The sequence below is a fragment of the Lagopus leucura genome, unplaced genomic scaffold (genome assembly GCF_019238085.1).
Source record: "Lagopus leucura isolate 7727_CA_CO unplaced genomic scaffold, USGS_WTPT01 Super-Scaffold_702, whole genome shotgun sequence".
Classification (NCBI taxonomy): Eukaryota; Metazoa; Chordata; class Aves; order Galliformes; family Phasianidae; genus Lagopus; species Lagopus leucura.
Window position 1 is genome coordinate 4,483,059 of NW_024962254.1, and position 22,325 is coordinate 4,505,383.

The 22,325-nt window shown below is 37.1% G+C and overlaps 1 protein-coding gene across 1 annotated transcript in view; it reads left to right on the forward strand.

Moving 5' to 3' along the window:
* Positions 1 to 22,325, forward strand: part of LOC122175185 (disks large homolog 2) — a 737,856-nt gene that overhangs the window by 380,202 nt on the left and 335,329 nt on the right. Inside the window, exon 6 of the mRNA XM_042862630.1 lies at positions 14,399 to 14,523. Within this exon, the coding sequence (XP_042718564.1) occupies positions 14,399 to 14,523 (125 nt within the window). The remainder of the gene's footprint in view (positions 1 to 14,398; positions 14,524 to 22,325) is intronic.

The window sequence follows — 22,325 nt, forward strand, 5'->3', positions numbered from 1 at the left end:
AACGTTTCTCCTTTTGGAGGATATATGTAAATTTAAAAGCCTTGAAATTGCAATAATTAATGTGAATGCTCACAATAAAAAGAAAAGACAGAGAAGTTTCTCTTTAGGGATGCTTACAAATGCTGAGTAATCATCTTTTCTTCTAGTGAAATTGCTTACTTCTCTGAATTTATTCAATACTGCTAAAATGTAGAGTTAATATAGGAGTCTGTGGTATCAGGAGCATACTGCTTATTTTTTTGTGTCAGTTTTATGAGTAAAATTTCAAATCCATTTTCATTTCTAAAGCATAAAGACCTATCCCTTTCCGGAGCACTATTTCTTCCAGCTTTTATTTTGCATTGTTAGTTTACTATCTGGGAAATTTATAAGGAATACGTTACAAGAACATGGTAGAAATAAATGCATTGTTTCCCTGCTATCAATAACAGGAATTTCAGGTTAACTTCTAAGAGTATTATTCCTAAAATTAACCAACAAAAATAGTTCTCTAGTGACAGAAAAATTGCTGCTAACAAAACTAGGTGTAATGTGTAAGGAATTCAGGTAAAAGAATGGATTTTCAAAAGCATTTACTTTTAGCCTGGTTGTTTATTTTGAATTAAGTGCTATTTCTGTCAGCATTGATTGGAATAAGCTGATTATTCTGAAACTTATGACTACCCATGAATAGTCTTGTCTGTGTGAGTCATATAGTCTTGCCCCAGAGGCATTTCAGGATGTGATCTTTCAGTGGAGAGTCTGACATCACATGGCAATGTCTTTGGGTTTTGAGACTTGGCCTCCTTTTGTTTTTCTTCTTAAGAAGCATACATTGGCCAACTTCTGCTTCATTTAACTTCCTTCATCTGATAGGAATCTCAGTCTAGACAATGGGTGTCCAACCTTTAAGCTTTACTGGGCCACACAAAGTGAAGAGGAATTGTGTTGGGCTGCACATAAAATTGACACTTCCTCCCAACTTGGTGTCATCTGCAAACTTACTGAGGGTGCACTCAATGCCCTCATCCAGATCATCAACAAGGATATTAAACAGGACAAGCACCAACACTGATCCCTGGGAACACCACTTGTGACCAGTCACCAGCTGGATTTACTCCATTCACCGCCACTCTCTGGGCCTGACACTCTAGCCAGTTCCTTGCTCTAGTTCTTTACCCATCAATGCTTGCTGAACATCTATGGAAACTGAACAGTGGGTGTGAACACTGTGAGGTGGTAAGTGGTGTGTTTCAGCAGTGGGAAGAGCAACAGTTGGTCACCTCCACTAGTGCAGATTTTTACAAGCATGACATGCAGGCTCTTATTCATTGATGATGAAAGTGCCTGGCTAACAGTGGTGACTGTGTTAAAAAATAATTTTGTAGTGGAGAATTTTCTCTATCAATATTTCTTGTGTTTTTGTGTTCTTTGCCTATGTTGTAGTTTCCATGGAAAAAATAAGAGACATTACTTTCACAGCATCTATGTGAAATGTTAATGTTAATTTAATGTCAACATAAATAACAAAACTTCTTTTTTTATTTATTATTTTTATCAAAGCATTAAAGAAAAAGAGAACAAGAAAACATAGAAGTTGGGGATTGGACATGTACGTGTCAATGGTTTACAAGCTGGTTCAGCCCAGTTCTGTGACTAGTGGGGCAGAGGGATTTCACACAATCCGCGCCTCCAGAAAAGGGAATCAGGGGACCCCAAAATAATTAAAAACAGCAGTAACGATCTGAGGAGAAACAAATTTACTAAATATGGTATTGGAATGCAAGATAACACACTATAATACAATATAATTAGAATTGAAGCTAGTAAATCAAATACATGAGAGAGAGTGTCTGAAAGGTGGATAGGCTTCACCATAACAGGGAGGTGAGATGTGCAGTCCAGTTGAACAGTAGGGAGGAGAGCCTGATGAAAAACAGCACATCAGGTGACCTTGCCAGGGGTTATACCTCCTCTCTGACTGCAAAGCCTCCTGGAGTATGTAGTTCTTCTCTTCCAGACAGGTGCCCAGAACTGGAACATTAACAGTTTAACTCTCAGTGCACTACATGATGTCCTGGTGTGGAATTCCAATAACAAAAAATCATAAAACCATGACAATACGGTCTAGATCTTTTCTGTTCTTCAGCCTGTCTCACTACCAATCTTCAAAAAGAGAAAAGTGGCATCTGTAAAGCCGGGGAGGAGAGGACTTTCTTTTTCCATGAATCACAAGACCAGTATTCTCTGCCAATGAGCCATTCACAGCCTCCTTTAATGTTCCTTGTTTTGGATATTGCTATTACCTTATCCTAGATAATTTTTATTTATTATTTATTATAATTTATTACCATGATAGAAATCTCAAATTGTATTTAGGAATTTAGAATTTCTTTGAATTTTCAACAAAAAAAATAATATCTGGTATTACATGTTGTTATATGACTAGTGCATGGAACAGCAGTCTCATTCTTTTGCATTGTATTCTGTGCATTTCTTTATATATGTGCAGTTCAGAAGCCTTCCAAACTTTCTTCAAGTATTGATGTACATAAATAAAGGAACAGTAAATCGTACCTCAACTGATTTCCAACAGGGCTGCAATATGTTTAGCCATGTTTTACAGTGAAACACCTTCTTAAAGATTCCTCTTCACTTATTTTCAGAGGTACAGCTGTAAAATTGCTGTTTTTAATGTCAAGGAATGGTTACCATTCATTTCTCATGTGAAGAAAAAAAAAAAAAAGGATTTGCTTACTTTCACAGAACTGTGCAAAAATAGTTCAGGGTACAGGCAGAAACTTTTGTAGTTATACATCCATACAAAATGTTTAAATGTCATGTGATTTTGAAGATAAAATTCAGGACATTCTTAGTGTCTGAAATATTCTTAGGCTGGTAGCAGATTCTGAAAAATTGCTTTATATTTGTGATACTGGAATGTTATAAAGCCAGAAAATATTTCAGGTTGGAAGGGATTAAGAAGACCATCTATTCAAAGTTTCTGCTCAAAAGCAGATAGTTTTGAAGCTACATTGGATAGCTTAGGGTCATATGAAGTCAAGTTTACTAAGAATGAGAATGGACAGTAAAATGAAAAGTTATAAATAAAGATGGTCAGAACAAAGTGGGGAAAAAACTGTGAGATTTAGATGTGATTTAGATGTGTATCTATGAAAAACAATGACTTGCATTCTCTGTTACTTATGCTTCCTTGTATTTCTTCTCCTTTAAATTTATATTTGAGCACCAGGGGACCAGTGAGAAAAGCCTTAAATGTTATTCAAAATAAGATTTTCTTTTTTTTCCCAGAAGCTTACTTTAATTTATATTAAAAGAGAAGGTGATGCTAAGCTCTGTGTGCTCAGCTGCTAGAGTAGTGCAGTGATGGTAGCGTAAATGATGCAACAGCAAGATTACTCAGTCATTTGCCTTTAGGATTTATGCTTGAACTTAAAAGCCTTAAGGGCATTTTAGTTCATTAATAGATTTGCTTTTTCTTGCAGATTATATGCCCGGAAGTTCAAGATTTTGAATAAGGAAGCAAATTAAGAGATATACTCATTCATTTATTTTTCCTTTGATGCTGGACTGCATAAAAGTTGGAGAGAAAATACTATCAGACTCTTGTAATAGTTGTAAACATTCCAGAATGTTAATCTAGATGAATAACAATGTATGTATTTCACTTGAAGAAATCGTTGGGCTATTATATGTTAAAATATGCTAAAGTAATTAAATCAGAAGATGAGAACAACTGTATATACTCATTTCATATTGGTGAATATGACAATCAAATGGAAAAGGGTGATAGCTTAGACAGTAGCTTGAAACTTGGGCTCATTCCAGCAACTGTAGTACTCAAGGTGTCTCAAATTACCCTAAATGCTTTACAAAGCAGTGCCTTAGTAATGGAGAAATCTGTGCAGGTGGATCCACAGGATTAAGCACAGGACAGTTTTTCAACACAAGGACTTCAAGCTACAAACTGTTTAAGCAAGGAAATTGTTGGGTTTCCACACAAGCTGGGGTTATCAAATTTTCTATATAGCAATGAGTTATAAGAAGAGCAGGATTAGAGTTCCTTTAGAGAGGGACTGAGGTTTTTTGTAGGAGTTTTCTTCATTTCCTTTTAAGTGCTACCATTATGTGGTGACATTTGGTTGGTTTCCATAGCTTCAGTGAAATATGTTTTTTGTTCCCTTTGTTCTCATACAAACATGACTGTTTACCTCTGTCATAAATCTGCAAGCAATTAAACATCTCTTAATTTCCTCAGTTATTGCAGATAACTGCATGGTGAAAACTTGAGTGATGATCATTTCAAAGTTTTCAAAGCAGTGTGGCTCTAGCATGAGTTTTGCTATTTTTTCAATTCCAGTTGATGTTCTATTCTTACTCCTTCCCTGTGTCTCGTTACTGTTGTCACTCAGCAGGTGCTTTCCTTTCCTTGATCTGATACTTTTCACTTTTGATTGTGGAGTCCTGGGAGTTCAGAAAGCTCTCAGGGTCTGGCTGATGAGAAGTCTCGTGCTAGTCTGCAGTGACACAATAAAACAGAGAAAGACTGTTTTAAGAGAAGTGAAACTTTTTCCTCCCCAGGAGCAGAGTTCTGCTCCCCCAGAGAAAATAGAACTGCGTTTTGAGGAGAGTTTTCGGGTGTTTATTTCCCCTACACACATGCACTTCAGCTAGTCATCAGACTGTGATTTCTGTGACATTTGTTTTCATTGTATGTATCTAAATAAAAGAGGACATATGTTGCCTTACTTTTCTGTGTGAGACAGAGTAGGCAAGGTCACAATGGTGGGAAAAACTATCCCTACAGCTAATTCTGAAGTAGAACAAGAAGCGTATTGAAGAAACAAAGTAGGCAGCTCAGAAGCGATAAATGTACTCTTAGCAGAGATACAGAAGAGAGGTGGTGACATTCTTTGTCATAGTGATGACCTTATATAACAGTGTCTGCTGTTGAAAGAGTTTCCAGCTCAAAATGAAGAGTTTCCGATTCCTTTATTCATGTATTTCATAGAATCATAGAGTCATAGAATGGTTTGGGTTGGAAGGGACACCAAGGATCTTCAAGCTCCAACCCCCCTGCCACATGCAGGGCCACTAACCTCCATATTTAATACTAGACCAGGCTTCCCTTGGCCTTGAACACCTCCAGGGATGGGGCATCCACAGCCTCTCTGGCAGCCTATTTCAGTGCCTCACCACTCTCATAGTAATGAACTTATTTATTTGTTGGTTTCTTGGCTTTTTGGATTTTTGTATACTTTCCATTTAGTAAAAGAAAAGAGATGTATTATGTCACTTCAAAGGAAGGTTGGAAATTGTTAGGTCTTGAAAAACCAGTCTGAAGAGAGTTCACATCTATCCTTTTGCATCAGTCTTTATGCACTGAAGGCTGACAGAGGATGCACTAGGTTTGTTTTTTTTCTTTCAAGAGATTGTTGTACTTCAGTGGCAGTTTCATTCTTTGTCTAGATTTGCTATTCTACAGTGCTGTAGATTTCACATCTGTTTAAAAAGAAAAAAGAAAAAAAAAAGAAATCCTTTCATTCTTTTTTAAATACTTGTCCTCCTGAAAGCTGTACTTCATCCAGGCATTGCAGAGAGAACAATATCCCACTGCAGAGAACAAGTGAGAGTAAGCACAGGGCACAGTTGTAGTCGTGTGTGTTGCGGTTTTGTAATGAATGTGCTGACCCTGATAAGGGGCTTGAAAACAACAAATGGCACTGTGAGGGATGAAAATCTGTACCATATGGAGCATAATATTACTGTGGAGTCTCAAAACTCTCACTCTGGGGAGCATGCCAGCATACGTGGGAGAAGTGAGAATTTCATGAATTATGTTACTCTTGAGTAGATTTGAAAGTAGAAAAAAAGTTCAGCAGCATTCTGATAAATATGCAAATGTTCCTGTTCTCTGAATGAGACAGAAACATGGCTTTGATGTTTGGGCTTTTGAAACCTGTGCTCTGGAGAAAACAATAGAATAAAAGTGCATTATAAGGTGGCATGTGCAAATACTGAAAACATTGGTGGAATCATTTAAGGCCTCATTTTCCCATTACACTGCCCAGAATATTTCAGGATTAGAAGGATTGAGTTTTAGTGTGGGAGATGACCATGCAATCACACAGTGTATGTCAGGAAATAGTTTGGTAATTTAGCATGTACCACAGTATATAAAAACAACGTGGAATAGAGCAGAATACTAAAATGATGCTAGTGTAAATGACAGATTGTGAGAGAAGTGCAAAGCAAAGTTCTGTCTTGTCTCAAAAATCCTAGAGCCTTGCGTAGGAGTGTTTCACGAGCTCTTTCTCTCAAAATTCATTATTAGATAGAAGTGTTTTGCATATTAGAAAATCACCTTTCTTTCCAGTGGGATGAAACATTAACTTGTTAAGCTGTTATTTGATTGTAGCTTTCTGCTGTTGTACTGGGGATTGCTGACTGATGGGTGGAACACTCCCACAACACACGTACTGTTTCACTTATGGCTGAGTGATAGAAAAAATCCTGTATCACTGCACTGGGATGGATGAAGGAAAGTTCTGTTTTTCAGTTGAGAAGTACTTTCTGAAGAAAAATATTATTGAACAATGCCTACAAAAATAGTTAGCACTCACTGATCTTTTCAGCAACCTCAGAGGATCATTTTCTTAGGTTCGGTGTATCTAGTGGAAGTCACTCCATATGACCACCTTAAGTACTACACTAAATAAACTTGTCCTCTGTCCTATTGAGATAAAGCAAAAGTGTACGGAGGACTGTTTCAGGGCAACATCTCCTCTTGCCCCATACCTATTCATGCCATGACCATTGTGAGTTTTCAATCATTTGTCTCCTTTGGAGAGATCAGTCATATTGATTAATAGATGATGAGCCTCATGGTCCTCAGGTGTTGTTTGGTGGTTTTTTTTCCCTATCTCTTGCCGTGAGATTCTTTTTCCCAGAGTTTTCTAAAGTTGACTCATTCTCAGCTTTCACCTACTCATGCTGTTCAGTAGTACTGAGAGAAACCTGATCTCATAAAAGAAGAGGGAAGTACTCCAATGGAAGAACCCTAAGCAGAGCCCAATCTGGCTGCAGTCCTAGCCAGGACTCATGTACTACTATTTTTATAACTGTTGATATTAAAAATGTACTGTATGACGGAGGAATTTTGGACGCAATAAAAATTTGCTGAGTACTCCAGCCAGATTTTTTTTCTGTAGCTGTAGAAAGCAAGCATTAAGTCCCTATCTTGTTTTTATAAGAAGGATTCAGAAATATGGTTCCACTTATGTAGAAACCAGAAACATAAAAATTAAAAATGAGTACACAGTGATACAAAAACTATTAAAATGTATTAGAAAGTCAAATTTCAAATTATTAGTCTCAGATTATGTTTCATAGTGCAAGCAAGGGCCATGTTCTTCCACCATGAGAAATATGCTCAACAGTACCTTGGGAATTACCATTTCCTTACAGAAATTTCACTTGTTTGAAAAAGAAAAAAACAATATACCCTTTTAATAAAAATAAGATAATTCCTAAGCCAACATGACTGTCAGAAAAGTTTGCAGTACTTACACAGAGTGAGAAGGTGCCTTGCATGAATTTATACAGCAGTGGAAGCTGAAAAGCTTTAGGATTTTGACACATGTATGTCAAACTCTGAAATTCTGTCAAATGCATACCAAGTCTGTCCTGACTTCAGAGGACATAGTTTGTGTTTGTTGTAAGGTGCTTTGAAATTATGCATGAGTGAGAAAAACAGCTCTGGTTATATTAAAGAAAGGAAAGGATTTACTGAACCTGTGGACTGTTAATGCTTTTAAAATGCTGAAGGTTTCTTCTTATTGACTGTTAAAATAAACATAACTTTTTGAGCTGTACCAAATAACAAAGTAGTTGATAGGAAAAATACAAATCACAGATTTGGTTATTTGTTATCTAATTAGCAACTTTTTGCCTTATCATTTTCATTCAGTAGTTTTCAGCCCTCTGCAGATGTATGTTACTGGTGTCCTTTCCCTTCATTTTTACAAGATATAAGACTTCCTACAAAGAAACAGCAACAATTGTAAGCTCACAAAGGCAGCAAATGTCAACTGTTTTGATTCTCTTTTACATGGTCTCATTAACGGCTTGTATACTTTATGTATAAATGTAGGCTTTCACCACTCCACTGCTTCTGTATTTTCTTTTTTGCTGATAAGCTGTAGTTCTCACAGCCTAATGGAAGAGCCATCATACATTTCTTTGATGCTATGTTTGGACTTAGGCTTGCTGTGAAGAGGGAAAAAATCATAAGGACTTAACGTCCTTACTTGGCAAAGACTCCCATTTAGATCAGTGGAAAGCTTTGCAGGCTTGACTTGTGTCAAGATTTTAATTTACATATTGCTATTTATTTATTATTTTATATTTATTTATTATTTACATAGTTCAAGGCATTAAAGATTTATTAATAGTGGGCTATATTCCTTAATTCTGTTTGTACTCAGCAATGGTGAGGCCTCACATCAAGTAGTGTTTAGTTTCAGGCCTCTTGCTACAAGAAAGACACTGAGGCTCTAAGGCTTATCCAGAGAAGGACAACAAAGCTCTGAAATGTTTGGAGCACGAATCTTACAGGGAGTGGCTGAGGAACTGGGATTGTTCAGTCTGCAGAGGAAGAAGCTCAGGGGACACTTTATTCCTCTCCACCAGTGCCTAAAAGGAGGTTGTAGTGAGGGGTTTGCCTCTTCTCCCAGTAGGATGAGAGGGAATGGTTTAATTTGTGTCAGGGGAGGTTCAGGTTGGATATCAGGAAAAATTTCCTCTCGGAAAGTGTTGTAATGCATCAGAACAGGCTCCCCAGGTGGATTGTGGAGTCACTATCCTTGCAGGCGTTCAAAAACCATGGAGATGAGGCACTGAGGGACATGGGTTAGTGGGCACAGTGGAGACGGGTTGATGGTTGGCTGGACCATATTAGTCTTTTCCAACCTTAATAATTCTCTGATTCTATCAATAGCTAAGCAAAATGACTCCCTTAAATTTTCCCTAAGCAAAATAACTCCCTTAGTTAAACTCCCTTTAACTAAAAACAATAACAATAACAAACATAACAATCATTTCAGGTATAGAGTCTGCAGGAATATCTTACAATGTGAAACGTCTCTCAGCCTCTGGAAACCATTCAGGGTAATGCAGTACCTTGTTCTATATTGAATTCAATGAAACAGGCTTCTTGTTATTTTGTCATTATAGGATGAGGTTGCAGCAATAATTAAGGAAATTCTGTGCACCTCGACTCTGTTATTTTTCTAACTTAAAAAGTGCTTCAAAATCATGTCACTTCAGAACATTACCAGAAATTGTTTCAAGAGCAATGAAGTAATTAAGTCATTCAAAAAGTGTCTCTTAAGATAGTGTAAAAAATCGTGTCACCTTACTGATTATAATCAAAAAATTAAAAAAAAAAAAAAAGGATGGAAAACAACTTCTATACAATTGTGGTATGCCAGTTGAGTACTGTACAGTACAGAATACTTGACCCTTATATGGGAAACAACTCTGTTTTTGTACACTTCTAATTTAATTTCTGTGTCTTGGGTGTATATTCTTCTGCAATTTTGTTAAAGATCAAATGGCTTTATATATTCTGTGATCAAACTCTGCTGTAAGGTGAAAGGCAGGAAAAAGAAAAAAATGAGACAGATGAAGGAGTTCATGTGCAGAAGCACATGGAAAGCTGTCATCCATGGAGAGCTGTAATGCCATGGGAAAAGAACTTTATATGTTCTTAATGTTGACCTAAGTCTATTTGAACTCTAAGTCAGTGTGAAGCACGTTTAAGGATTACTCTGTGATGAAATTGAAATGCTGCAAACTATAAAGATGCAGCCAGCTATATGGCTGCTCACAGTGGTGTATCTAAGGAGAGGAGCTCAAGATGAAGGCTAAGTAAGAAGAAAGATGGGTCTAACGGCTATCCAAAACCATTACCTGCTAGGGATTCTCATTTTATTTTTGTGATCTTTATGTTGGCAGTTTAACAAGTCTTGAGGGAAGAGATTCAAACTGGCCAGAACTTGCAAGTTTTGTGGGTTTTTTTCCCCTGGCGTGTGAATCATCCATCATTTCATTCTGACCCTAAGTGTCGCTTTTCATCGTTGGCAGGAGGTACAGCATAAGTCTGAAGTGATGCTGTGCCTATGTGAGAGGCAGTCTGCCTCTCCAGGATCAGGAGAATAGTGGACAAGCTTTTTTCTTTCTCAGGCTGAGCTTGAGTGATCCTTGTGGAGGTGGAAAGCCCAGAATGAGAAAGGCATAAATAAAGCAGGCTTGTGTAGGAAACCCTAAGAAGAATTGATTTTCCCTTCAGATGAGAACAAGAAAGAGGCCTCTGGGGCTGGGCTGGGAGAGATTATTTTGATTAGGTTGTTTTATCAATGTTTCTCTGTTTAAGAAGGAAAGCTGAACTGAGTGAAAAGCCAAGAAACTAAGGCAGTATTATTGATTTGAGCCAAAATGAACATGTCGGACTTTGTTCCACCTTTTGCAAGGCTGAGACTGACACAGATTTGCAAGTTGGTGAGAAATTAAACTGAAAATTAAAAAAAATATATACAAAAAATACAAAAACAAACAAAAAAAATCTATTGCTGAGTAATTCTTGCAAGTCTTTCCAGTATAGTCAGAAGCTAATTACATGAGGTTTTTATAGTAGTAGTAATTGGGAATTTGAACAAAAGGATGGGAATATTTATGTCAAGTGAGAATTGAGCATAAAATGATTTGGATCTGGAAAAATGTATTTATGAATGATGATGTATGAGCAGTGTCACTGAAGTTAGTATATCTGCTTGAGACTTTGTCAGATGTTTTTGGTCTCTACATATGTTATGGTGTTTGGGGGTAAAACTCCTCTATCAAAGAATTATGAAAAAAGCAGGAAGCACATTGAGGGTTAAATGTGAATCTAAGTGAAGGAATTCCAGTGGAATATCACTCACGAGAAAGACTTCCATTGATTTATACCTCTTTCTTCTGTACAGATGCTGTTAGTTGCTATTAAACCATTCATCTGCATCATCAATGAGCCTTTGAGCTCATTGTTAACTTGCTTTGTAAGCATTCAGGAGAAGTAATGCTTGGAGCAGAAGGAGAACACTGAGTTAACATGACAGATATTTATGGGGAACCACTCCCAACTATGAGAGTCACCATGAGAGAAAGCATGAATGTATCACTGTGGAAAATGCTTTGGCTAAGTGACGGTTCAGCTGTTTGGGGCTGAATGACTGCAGATATTTTCAAAGGAAAACACAAAATGGCTGGGAGCTGGAGATACATGAATAAAAGGCTTGGAAGTTGTGAAGATAAAGAAAAAAGAAAAAAAAAAGTCTGGGATGGGGACAGAGTTGATGGAAAAGTAAGGGGTAGGAGATAAGCCTTGCAGAAAGATTCAGAAACTGTCATGCTAGTAGACTTAATTGATACTTGGAGTTACAGCTCATTAACTACAATGAGTTTCTAATATAACAAACATATGCTGATGAAGCTGTTCACTAAGAAGACAGGGTAATGAGGGGAAGGAAGGGACCTGAATATCAGTATTGCTACTCAGAACTGAAGTATGATAGATTTTAACCATAATGTTCACATTACGATATTTTTCAACCCAAGGCACCTAGAAGGCCAATTACCTGGGAGTGATGGCCACCATGTTCCTAGCCTTGTTGACCATGATCTGAAGTGCAAAGAAAGAAGATTTGTCTATGGAACCAGTACAGACCCTTTAAGAGCTATAATTGAAAGAAGCCAAAAGCGTAACTGCTCTTAACTTTAGCAACTCACATTCTGGTGCAGAAAAGCCTTGCAGCGATATACCTAGGTGCTGAGCCATCTACTGTGTGAGAGCCTGTATATCCTGTTGATCAAGTCAAGGACTGCAGCCTGAATAATTGCTTGAAATTTTCTGGATACATAATGCCAGTGAGAAGTGCTGCCCTCCTCTTTTAAAAAGTTATTCCTAAGGGGCAGAATCAGAATAGTATTGCAATATAGCAGATGCATATTTGTGGATGAATGTCAAGGGCTGCCACTGATTCTCCTGAGAAGTCTGTAGCAGTTTTACCACATCCCTGCTTACATTCAGTACTGCTGCATGTTTTCCCTCTAAAAAGTAATGGCAAAGAGTATAGTAGGAGGTAGAAAGTGCAGAGAAAGTGTGAAACTTTTTCAGAAAGTATTTCCTGCTAAGAATTCTAATGAACTTGAAGTGAAGACCTGTACCAGCTAAGCACATCCCACATAACAGGCAAGCTTTGTTTTTAAAGCTCTTCAGACACTCTCTTTTATTATGATATAACTGTATGTATTCCCTATTCAACTAAAAATTATATCCACATTTCTCCTCGCTGTCCTATTTCCCCTGATACAGGGATTTGGAAACCTACCTCTTTTCAGAATAATAGGTTCTTGTATACTTTAAAAACCTCCTTGGATTTAAAAACAAAATCTACAATTTTAATTTAATGTTTTCTTTCTTTATTATTTATTCTAATAAACCTTCTAGAAAGTTGTCCTTGATTTTTTTTTTAGCATTGTTTTAAGGTTTTTATTCCAGGTTTCCTGAAATTTTTATATGTATGCATTTTTTCATTCTTATGTATTGGTAGATTATCCCCATTAATAATAGAAGAACTTACAGGAAAATATTCTTATCATATTTTTAGAGTGCAAACTGGTATTGAGTGCACAGTATAATTAGGTAGTTTTTAAAATACTGGGAAAAGAACCTGAGTCTGAGATGATCCTAATGATGAAAAGTGATATTAAATTATAGATTTGTAATGCTGGCCTGGAGATGTTTATTAACACTACAGAAAATATGTACATAACGTTATGTATTCATATATATAGGTATAATTATAGATATACAGTGTTCTGTTCTTCATTTAGCTATCTGAGCAACATTAAGATATGTGTAGTTCTAAATCCTTCTTCTTGCATTGTAAATTAGTTCAGTTCTGAAAATGTCTTCATAATTATATGCTGATAACAGAGCTGCAGATTGCATGGATGTCTCTCGAGTCATGAGAACTGCATTGCTTGTGAATGCAGAATACTGATAACAGAATTGAGAATTTGATACACTTGCATACAGGCAACATGTGAGGTTTTGCACACAGGCCAGAGCTTCTAATTGAAGTAGAGTTTCAAAAGACAGAAATAAGAGCTGTTGTTGCTACTTTTCCTTACTTTGTTTGCCTCTTACAAGAGAGGTGCTACTTTTATTAGCTATTGTTCTCATTAGGACTGAACCAGATACGTGTCCTAGTAACAGCAGTGAAGAAAAATATCTTCAGCTATCCGAGATGCTGAATGAAATAATGGGGAAAAAATAATAGCAGCAGCAGCAAACTTTTAGTGTCCTGAACATATTTCATCCACTGCAGTGAAAATTATGCAATATCAGTAATATTGTAACACTATGATAACCTACATACATAACTGTAAAAAGGCATTCACATGATGAAAGCTAAATGGTGCAATATTGCGCTGAATTTATTATTATATCACAAAAGAAAGTATCTTATCAATATATATATATAATATATAATATCTTATCAATATTAATTTACATAGAAAAAGTGTAATAATTAATATATATTACCAAAAATGGGCTAGAATTGCTGGTTAAAATTATGTGATAAACAGTGACTGCATGTGCAAGTGTATGTATATGCATGTATGCCTATTTATGTTTCGTTATATTTCATAAGTGGTGGTTGCAGTACATAGAATTATTGAGTAGACCTTCAAAATGAATATTTCAAACATTCCCTTGTTGCAAATCAATAGAGTAGAAGAAACACTGTCTTGTTTTGTTTTGGTTGGTTGTTCTTGTTTGGTATTTGTTTTTGTTGTTGTTGTTGTTTCTTTTTGTTTTATAAATGCACGTGAATCTGAACAATGATCTATTTATCTATTTTCTACCAAAAAAAAAAGTACTAAAATTCTTTAGAGCCAAATATTACTCACTGTTTCTGTTTATAAAAGAAGGGCCTTTTAAAAGTCTTTTTAGAGCTCTGAGGTGTTTTTAACCTCTAGCTCTCATTGACTTAGATAAATTCGTATTGGAGTTCAGAGGCTAATTTATGTGACTGTTTGAAAAGAAATTTAGGTCAAATCCCGTTTCTGTAGGAGCATCCATTATCTCTGCCATTAACTCTGGGACTTCTTTATTTTTTCAGCCTCCGCTCTTTAACTGACAATTTATTCTGGCTTAGTCATCCACCTGAAAGTATGATGATGCCAAAAAAAATGCTTTCTTTAAATGAAATAGGATACTTAGCTCATCCGCCGCAAATAAGTTCTGTAGAAATCTCGCATTTGGTGATGTATTCTCTTTACTTTTTTTCAGGGAAATTCTGGTCTGGGGTTCAGTATTGCTGGAGGAACAGATAACCCACACATTGGGGATGATCCTGGGATATTCATTACTAAGATTATACCAGGAGGAGCTGCAGCAGAGGATGGAAGACTCAGGTAAAAGTTAACTCCCTACAGATATTTAGAAACAAAATACAGCACTATTACAGACTGTCCTCTAGGAGTCAAGTGTGAACTGTCTTTCATGGAGCCAGAGGGACTAAATGATACGACAGGTTTCCTTTCTGCAAAGATAGGAAAACTGTTTTAAGTAGTGTAAAGCAATTGAATAAGTTTAGTTAAAACCTGTATAAATGTGTGTTGGTTCTACCTCCAGCTTTGTACCAATCATTTCAATTAGTATAAGAGATCCAAAGGAAGAGGAAAAAGACATTAGCAGCAAGAAAGTCTTGATCATTATATGTTCTAAACTGAAGAACTATGTACTGTTGTTACTTACTAAGACAACCAACAGTTCTCAAACTACAGAGACATTTCTAAATAGCTATAGCTATTTGTAGAGTTATTTGCTCCCTATTGCTTGACTGTGCTGGTGAGGTATGCTTAATCTGCATTTCCAAATTATTATTTTAATTTTATTTTTCCATCTGTGCAAATATGACAGATATGACTATTACTATGTTCTTTCTTTTGAGTCACCTCCTGAAGGTGAGGATCCTTGGAGGTCACTTGGAATCTGTGGTTCTCAAATGCACTGTAGCACTTCTCTAAAACAAGAGATATCACAGAATTGCTGATTCTTTCCTTTCTTATGGATTTAATACAGAAAGGGTTCTGACTATCATAGACACTGACATTCATCTGTCAGTTGTGAAGCCTGCTGATGCTCCAAAAAGGCAATTTAACTGGATAGACTTGGGATACAATTCTGAAGCTTTTATGATCTCAGCACTGCAACCTAAGCTTTGCCGAAAGCAGATGGCCAAAAATTCACAAAATATGACCAGATGGTAATAACAACATTTTTACAAAAGCCTTGTCCTTTTCCTAATTCAAAGATAAAATTATGAGGCATTGATCAGTTTTAGAGCAAGTTGTGAATATTTCTTTTTTGAAAATAATGTTATTTTTACTAATATAGTGATGAGGAGTCAAGGTGTTTGGCAGAGCCTGAAGAGCTTATGATCTAAATAAGACTGTAGAGAAAAGGAAGACAAATAATTTCATCTAACTTTGTGACTAAAGTGCAGCAATCTACCTCTAAGATGGTAATCTTGGAATCCCCTAACAGTCAGTGAAGACAAACTTAGTCATTTCTATGTCATGATTCATCTTTTCCTAAAGTGAATGTCTAAAACAGTAGTGTTTGGAAATCAAATTTGACATGATGAAGCACATACAATGTGCTAAACCTTACTACAAACAAGAAAGAATCTTTTGGAAAAGAAAAAAAAGATCTTCTAATAGTGTTTTTAATTACTTTTGAAAGCTTTTCTAGTTTAAGCTATTAAGAAGACACGCATCACTGCATTTATTTTTCTTACTATCCTTATATGAAATCAAGTATATTGTGATTCATTGCTATGCTAATTAACTACTGTAAATTTAACTCATGATTATTTGGTAATTACTGTGTTGTAAAAGTCTTAAGAAGACCTTCTAAATTCACAAAAGACGTACTAATGCAATTCATTAATCCATATTAGGATTAAAACTGGGAAGCTTTGTATTTTGCAGTAGAAGTTTATCTTATTACTGAGACTTTACTAATAATCTCAGGATACAGTATTTCTTTTTGACATTTTGAAGTAAAATGTTATAATTTAAATTTAACTCCTGTAATAAAAATAGTTGCTAACTATATATTTTGGTGTGGCACTTTTTCTCTTCTTTTTTTAAAACAGAGTTTCTTTACAACTCCTCTTTTGTTAGTAAGGAATATCCAGACGCAATTATTTATAATTGGATCAGTATAACATTTTTTTTTTAGTTCAAAGAAAATGTCAAGCATCTCAAAATATGTTTCAGAAACCTGCCATTAGGGAAATGGATTGACTTAATCCTGTGGGTTTTACAGATAGTAGTAAGAAAATTTCAATTTTTTAGCTGAATATCACACGGTAAGAATTATTATACTGCGTAATTTGAATTTCTTCTTGGTAACTGTATCCTCCTCAGTGCTCATAGGATTTTATTTCCTGTCTCAGTTTTCCTTGAGCTCTTATAAAATTTTATAGTACATAGGAATTTGCATTAACCTGTCTTTCCCACTATTACAGTCAAATGCAAGCTACCCGGTTACACCGTTAGATAATATTGCTCTTTCAGAATTTTACATAATGGAAGGGCAGAAGTTGTTCAAAAACCTCATTGTGACTTCAAGAAAATTTTCAATATGGAAAGCAAGACAGCTACTTCTATAGTGGCCATGATTGGGATGGCTAATGGTTGGAATAGAAGATCTTTGAGGTCTTTCCAGACTTAATGATTCTATGATTTTATCATATAAACAAGCTTGAAAGGTTTTCGATGGTGAGATTTTATTTTACAGGATTCTCCTAGAATCATCTCCTCTGATGTTAGCAAGGAAAAAATCCTGTCATGTTTTAAGAAACACCTGGAAGTGTATGTATCATTTACCTTTGCCAATAAGCCTAGATATCCTGGGGCTGTCTTCACTGATATACATGATAGTTAAGCGTACATATCAGCAAGGGCCACCCAATAGGATCATCAGCTCAGTGATGTACAGTATATCCACCAAGAAATGCGATAAGCCGTGTTTCTAACAGCATCTGTAACAATTCTGTAGTCCTAGGAATCCCACCTGTGATTCAAAAATCTGATTGTTACTGTGTATGTGACTTATACCAAAGAGTTTATTTACAGGAATGTGAGCATTCCTTCCATAAATAAACAATTCCTGTTTATTTACAGGACTGACAGCTTTGAATTTAAATGGTTAATGTCCAAGGTTTATTTTGGTACTTGAGCTTGAGCTGCACTCAGTAGGAAAGAGGGCTGATGTGAAAAGTGAGTCAAAAGGAAGAAAGTGGTTGTGCCTGAAGGCACATTGCCCTGGTAAGCTGCCTGGACCTGTAGCTATTTCATTCATTCTTTCTTCTAGGAAACTGGTTTCAAGTCTCTTTCCACTTGTGAACCTATCAACCTTATTTTCTTGGTATTGTGATTATTTGTAAGGAGAACTTACTGAACCACACTGAGCAAACTGCATCTACTGCCAGTTATCATTGGCAGGTTAATTAGAATCAGCACATGTGCCCCAGCCATCAAAATTTTATAGCTTAAAAACTATTAAAGGTGTGCAACATTTGTCTTTCCTTTGCAAATGCATCTTTCCTGGTATTACTTTACTGGTTGTCAGCAACTTTAGAGTTATGTAAATGCAGCATTTTTAAGGCATGCTGCCTTGTTCTACCAGCATCATAATAGTCAGCCGCAGTGAAGTTTTTCCCCTGCTCTCAAAGTGATCCGGTGTTGGAAAAGGAAAACAACACACATGCTAATTGGAGGAGACAAGAGTCTAAATAACTTGCCCTCAGTTATCTAGTAAATCAGGCAGAAAGCTTGGAATAGAATAGTGATTCCCTCTCTCCTATTTCAGTGCCTTACGGGCTTTTGTTAAATGCCTACCAGCAAAGGTTTTGAACAAATTAGATTTATATTCTCTTCAGTTATCAACTAACCCACTGTGATGTGTCAAAGGATTATAAATTCACCTAGATCTATGTAGTAAGAGAGAGGAACTCTGAAGATAAGATTTCTCATGGATATCGTGTTCACAAAAATAACACTGAGAAAAATGAATTGAAAGGCAAAGATTGCATTCTGATCAGACTGTATTTTCCTTTTTAGTATTTCTGTGTCTCACTAAAGAGGAACCAGGGAGGAAACACTACAAGTTCATACTGTTCATTCAAAGCTTTACAATTAGAATTAAGAAGCACACTGGTATAGCTATTATATGCAGTTTGCCTGAGAAACTGAAAGGAAAGAAGAAAGGGAGAAACGTGCCATGTCTCTAATCCGGCTCAGGGAAACTGGCTGTATTTCACCATCATTGTATCAAAACAGAAGTCTGTCTGCTCTGTGATTCACTGCTTAAATTCCTGTTTGTTAACTTTAGATCTTGTATTAAGCTTATCAGTACCAGGTCTGTGTGCCTTGAAAAGGCATAAAGCTTGTTCAGGATGTTATTATAATTACTGTACTGCCACAAAACACTGATTCAAATCTGTACTGTTTACAGGCCTCTGTCAATGCTATTAGTTCAGTACGTAATTTAGTAGTAAGTTAATAAAGAGACATTCACCCCATTAAGTAAAACATGCTTGCTTTCCAGTCATAAATTACATCACAAATTATTGACTGCTCATTCTGTCCTGGTTTGTGTTAGGAAGTTTGATCTTATTAACAGTGTTTGTCTGTGTACCTGTGCATACAGCTTTTTGAAGTACTGTGATATAAAATAGGTGGAATTATCACAGGAACCCTGCATGAAGAAAAGGCAAGTCACAAAACAACTGAATTTTTATGTGTTTGTTTGTTTGTTTTTTTAATGAATCATTGGATACCATGACCCACATTGTAAATTATCAACCTACATTTTTGTTCACCAATGGAATATGTTGCCATTAAATTCTCTCTTCAGCTCTCTTCGCCACTTCACATTTCTTTTGCTGAATCTTTTTTCTTCTTTTTCTCTACATGAAGTTAGCATTCCTTATTTGGTACTGCAGACCCCCATTATGTATGTGAATTTGATTGTTCTGCTTTTTCTACTTTGAAAATAATTTGATAGCCTGCTAAAAAATCTTATACTGGAAGAAATGGGAAATGATGTTTTGACAGACAAATTTCTAGGTAAATGAAATAAAATTTAATGGAGAGAAAAGCCATGGCTTTTATCTGTCATGTCGGCTTTGAAACTGATGAATTTTAATGGCCTCTATATAGACTATAATGATGGACATTCCTGAAGTTTTTTTGTGGGTTTTTTTTTTTTTTTTTTTTTTTGGATGTTTTGTTTGTTTTTACTTGTATTTTTAATCCACAGGATTAATTTCTGCCCAAGTAAGTTTCTGAGCTGTCTCCCACTCACTGAAACCACTGCTTGTGAATAACAAAAAGCAAAGTAGCACAATATTAGGACTTTAGTTTTAAAAAGCTCTTTGCACAAGGTTTTTTTCATTCAGTGGTACTGAACTGGTCAATGGGACTCTTTAGCAGCCATCCCAGCAGAAATGTCAATAGCCCCAGAGTGCTGCAGCAGCAGAACAGCACTGCAGAACAGTCAAGTCCAAGTGATTAGTTCATCGACATATTTGCACTGCTGCTGCAGTTACGAATTTAAATAACTCGGTGATAATTCATCCGGTGTAAGAAGACTTCTGTGGTTATGCACCTTAGAAATCGTTAGCTCTCTATGGAGTGTAGCATTAGTCAAGGAAAAAATATTTCACATCTGTTCCTATGGTTAGCAGGTGTAACCCTCCAGGGTTGTGCTGAATTTTTCATCTCTCTCAATTCCCACTGAATCTGAAAATAAGATTTGGGATGAAAAGAGAACTGGGATGAAAAGAGAACTAACTTTCTTTTTTTTAAAAAAAAAAAAAAAAAAAAAAAGTTCCTTATAAACAGCAAAGGTTTGATTCTAAAACTTTGGAGAAAAATCTTGGTTGACTTTTTGCTTCTAACATCCCAAACGAGAAATCCTAATGCATGGTGAGACAGAGAGTCTGTTATTTCATGCACTGTCAAAACTCTCGGCTGCTGTTTGGATAAACATTTGGACTTTCAGACTCCAGCCAAACTCTGTTTCCTGCCCATTCCTGATCTCTGTTGACACATTCCTCACTCCACTCTTACTACAGAAATTTGAGCCGGGATTTTAAATTTATGTCCCCAGAACTTGCATGCAAGTTTTAGTATAAACCTCGCAAGATGCAGGAGTACTTTGAGTGTGTTGTTTGCATTGCACACTTCTGCATGTTACTCTGAGTTACATCATTGCAAAAAGCAGGACTTTTTTTTTCATGTACTCTAAGTGCAGAGCCTAATGGCACCAAACGTTCTGAAGCTGCTGAAGTTTCTTACAGAACTTGAACGACATGTTTTTCCCTCTTTCATTTTTTTAATGCTACACCTTTGTTTGGAAGAGCTCTTCTTAATCAAACCAGAGCGGAAGGGAGTGTTTTCTACTTGTTAGTGCAGGACCGCGTAGTTTTCCTCTCAACTTGCTCCGCCTGATCTGTGGTAACACTTTTCTTCTTTTGTGCTGAAGTTTCCCCATTTGTAAAATAGGTACAGTGATCATTATCTTTGCCTCACAGGGCTTGTTGTGAAGCTGAAACGAGTCCATATTTGCAAAGCACTTTGAGCGCCAAAGATGAAAAGTGCCTGTAAAAATACTGAGCGTGGAATTGCCTCGTGGGTTATCTGTTGTAACTGGTTTTCCTGCACAAACCTGAATATGCTTCAAACAGCGCTAGTGTCAGGTGGGAGGATTTTAACCACGGGTGAGGAACAAGCAAGCATTTGGTGTATTCAGCAGCCGAAGCGTACCTAGGGCCCAAGGCAGCACCTCAGCCTTCCGTGCTCACCGGGGCATCACTGGAGGCTCTGGGTCTCAGAACCCCCCCTTGGCACCAGAGCCAGCCAAACTGGAGGGCTCAGAGGGTAAGTGAGGCCTGGCAGATATCCCTGCCTCCTCCACACCTATGGAGACTGCCCTGGGGCACCTTCCACGACCTGCAGAGCAGCCTGCAGCTGGGAGGAGCTCTGCGGCTTCCTGGTGCCTCCTTCATTCATCTCAGGCTTTACAGGGCTTTGTTTTCCTTTCCCATTTCTTTATCCCAACACCTCCCTCTCACAACGTCCCACAGCTGCCTACGCCTCCTTTTTCTACTTCGTTGCCTCTCCGCTGTCCCACTTTGGCCTCTGGCTTTGGAGACAGACACAAATATTCAGTCTGTGAGCAGTTTTCCTTCTGGCCACCATCAGAGGCTGCCGTCTGTGCCAGCTGCCGGATCCAAAGTGCTGACAGAGCCTGGGCGCTCTCAGAGCTTCAGTGCTTGTCTGCTCTTGGCAGTGGTTTCAGAAGGAGAGCATCGCACCAGAGGCAGAGACTGAGGATAACTGGGGAGTTAGAGAACAGACGGAGGAATGGCAAAATGTGGTAAGAGCTAAGGATCCCAAGGATCCCAAGGATTTAAGAGATGAAAAGGGTGGGGGGAATAACTTAATTCTTATTGTCATTTTTGAGGAATGAATGTGAGAAGAGTACTTGCTACATACATGTCTTGTGGAAGAGGTTAATAAAGAAAATCAGGCTGAACTTTGAGAGCCTGTTGTGGGGAATCCTCCTGCCCATCCTCTGCTCCCCCACCCCATACCCCCCACCGTGCCTACAATAAGCTGTCTTCTCCCTGTCATGAGATTGCAATCAAAATCAAACGTTTAAATAACGACATGGGCTCATCTGGCCCAGCGGCTGATCAATTACTCACCAGGCCAGCGGTTGCTAACTACCTTTGGCAGAGCTGCTGACCTCAGTCATCTAACTCTTGTGTCTGCTCTCCACTCCTTCAGATCTATTGTGTTCAGTAACTTTGTACTTGGTTTTAAGGAACTGAAGGCAGGAATTTCAGGTCTGATAAGTAAAAAATGGTCTTTTATGGGTGGAAATATGTTGTTTTTCATCTTTTATTCTGGTGTGTCTGGGGAAAGGAAGAATTCATCCCCAGCACAGCAGTTTTACCCAGGCATATGTTTGTGGATCACGATCCCTAACTCTGCTTCAAGTGAATCTTGCATATTCTGGGGGAAAGAGAATCTATAGGAAATGTCTTAAAAGAACAATATGTGAAGTAAAAGATCATAAACTCTGTACAGAATTACTGCAGGCGTAGTTTACCTAGCAAATGAGAATTAATTTG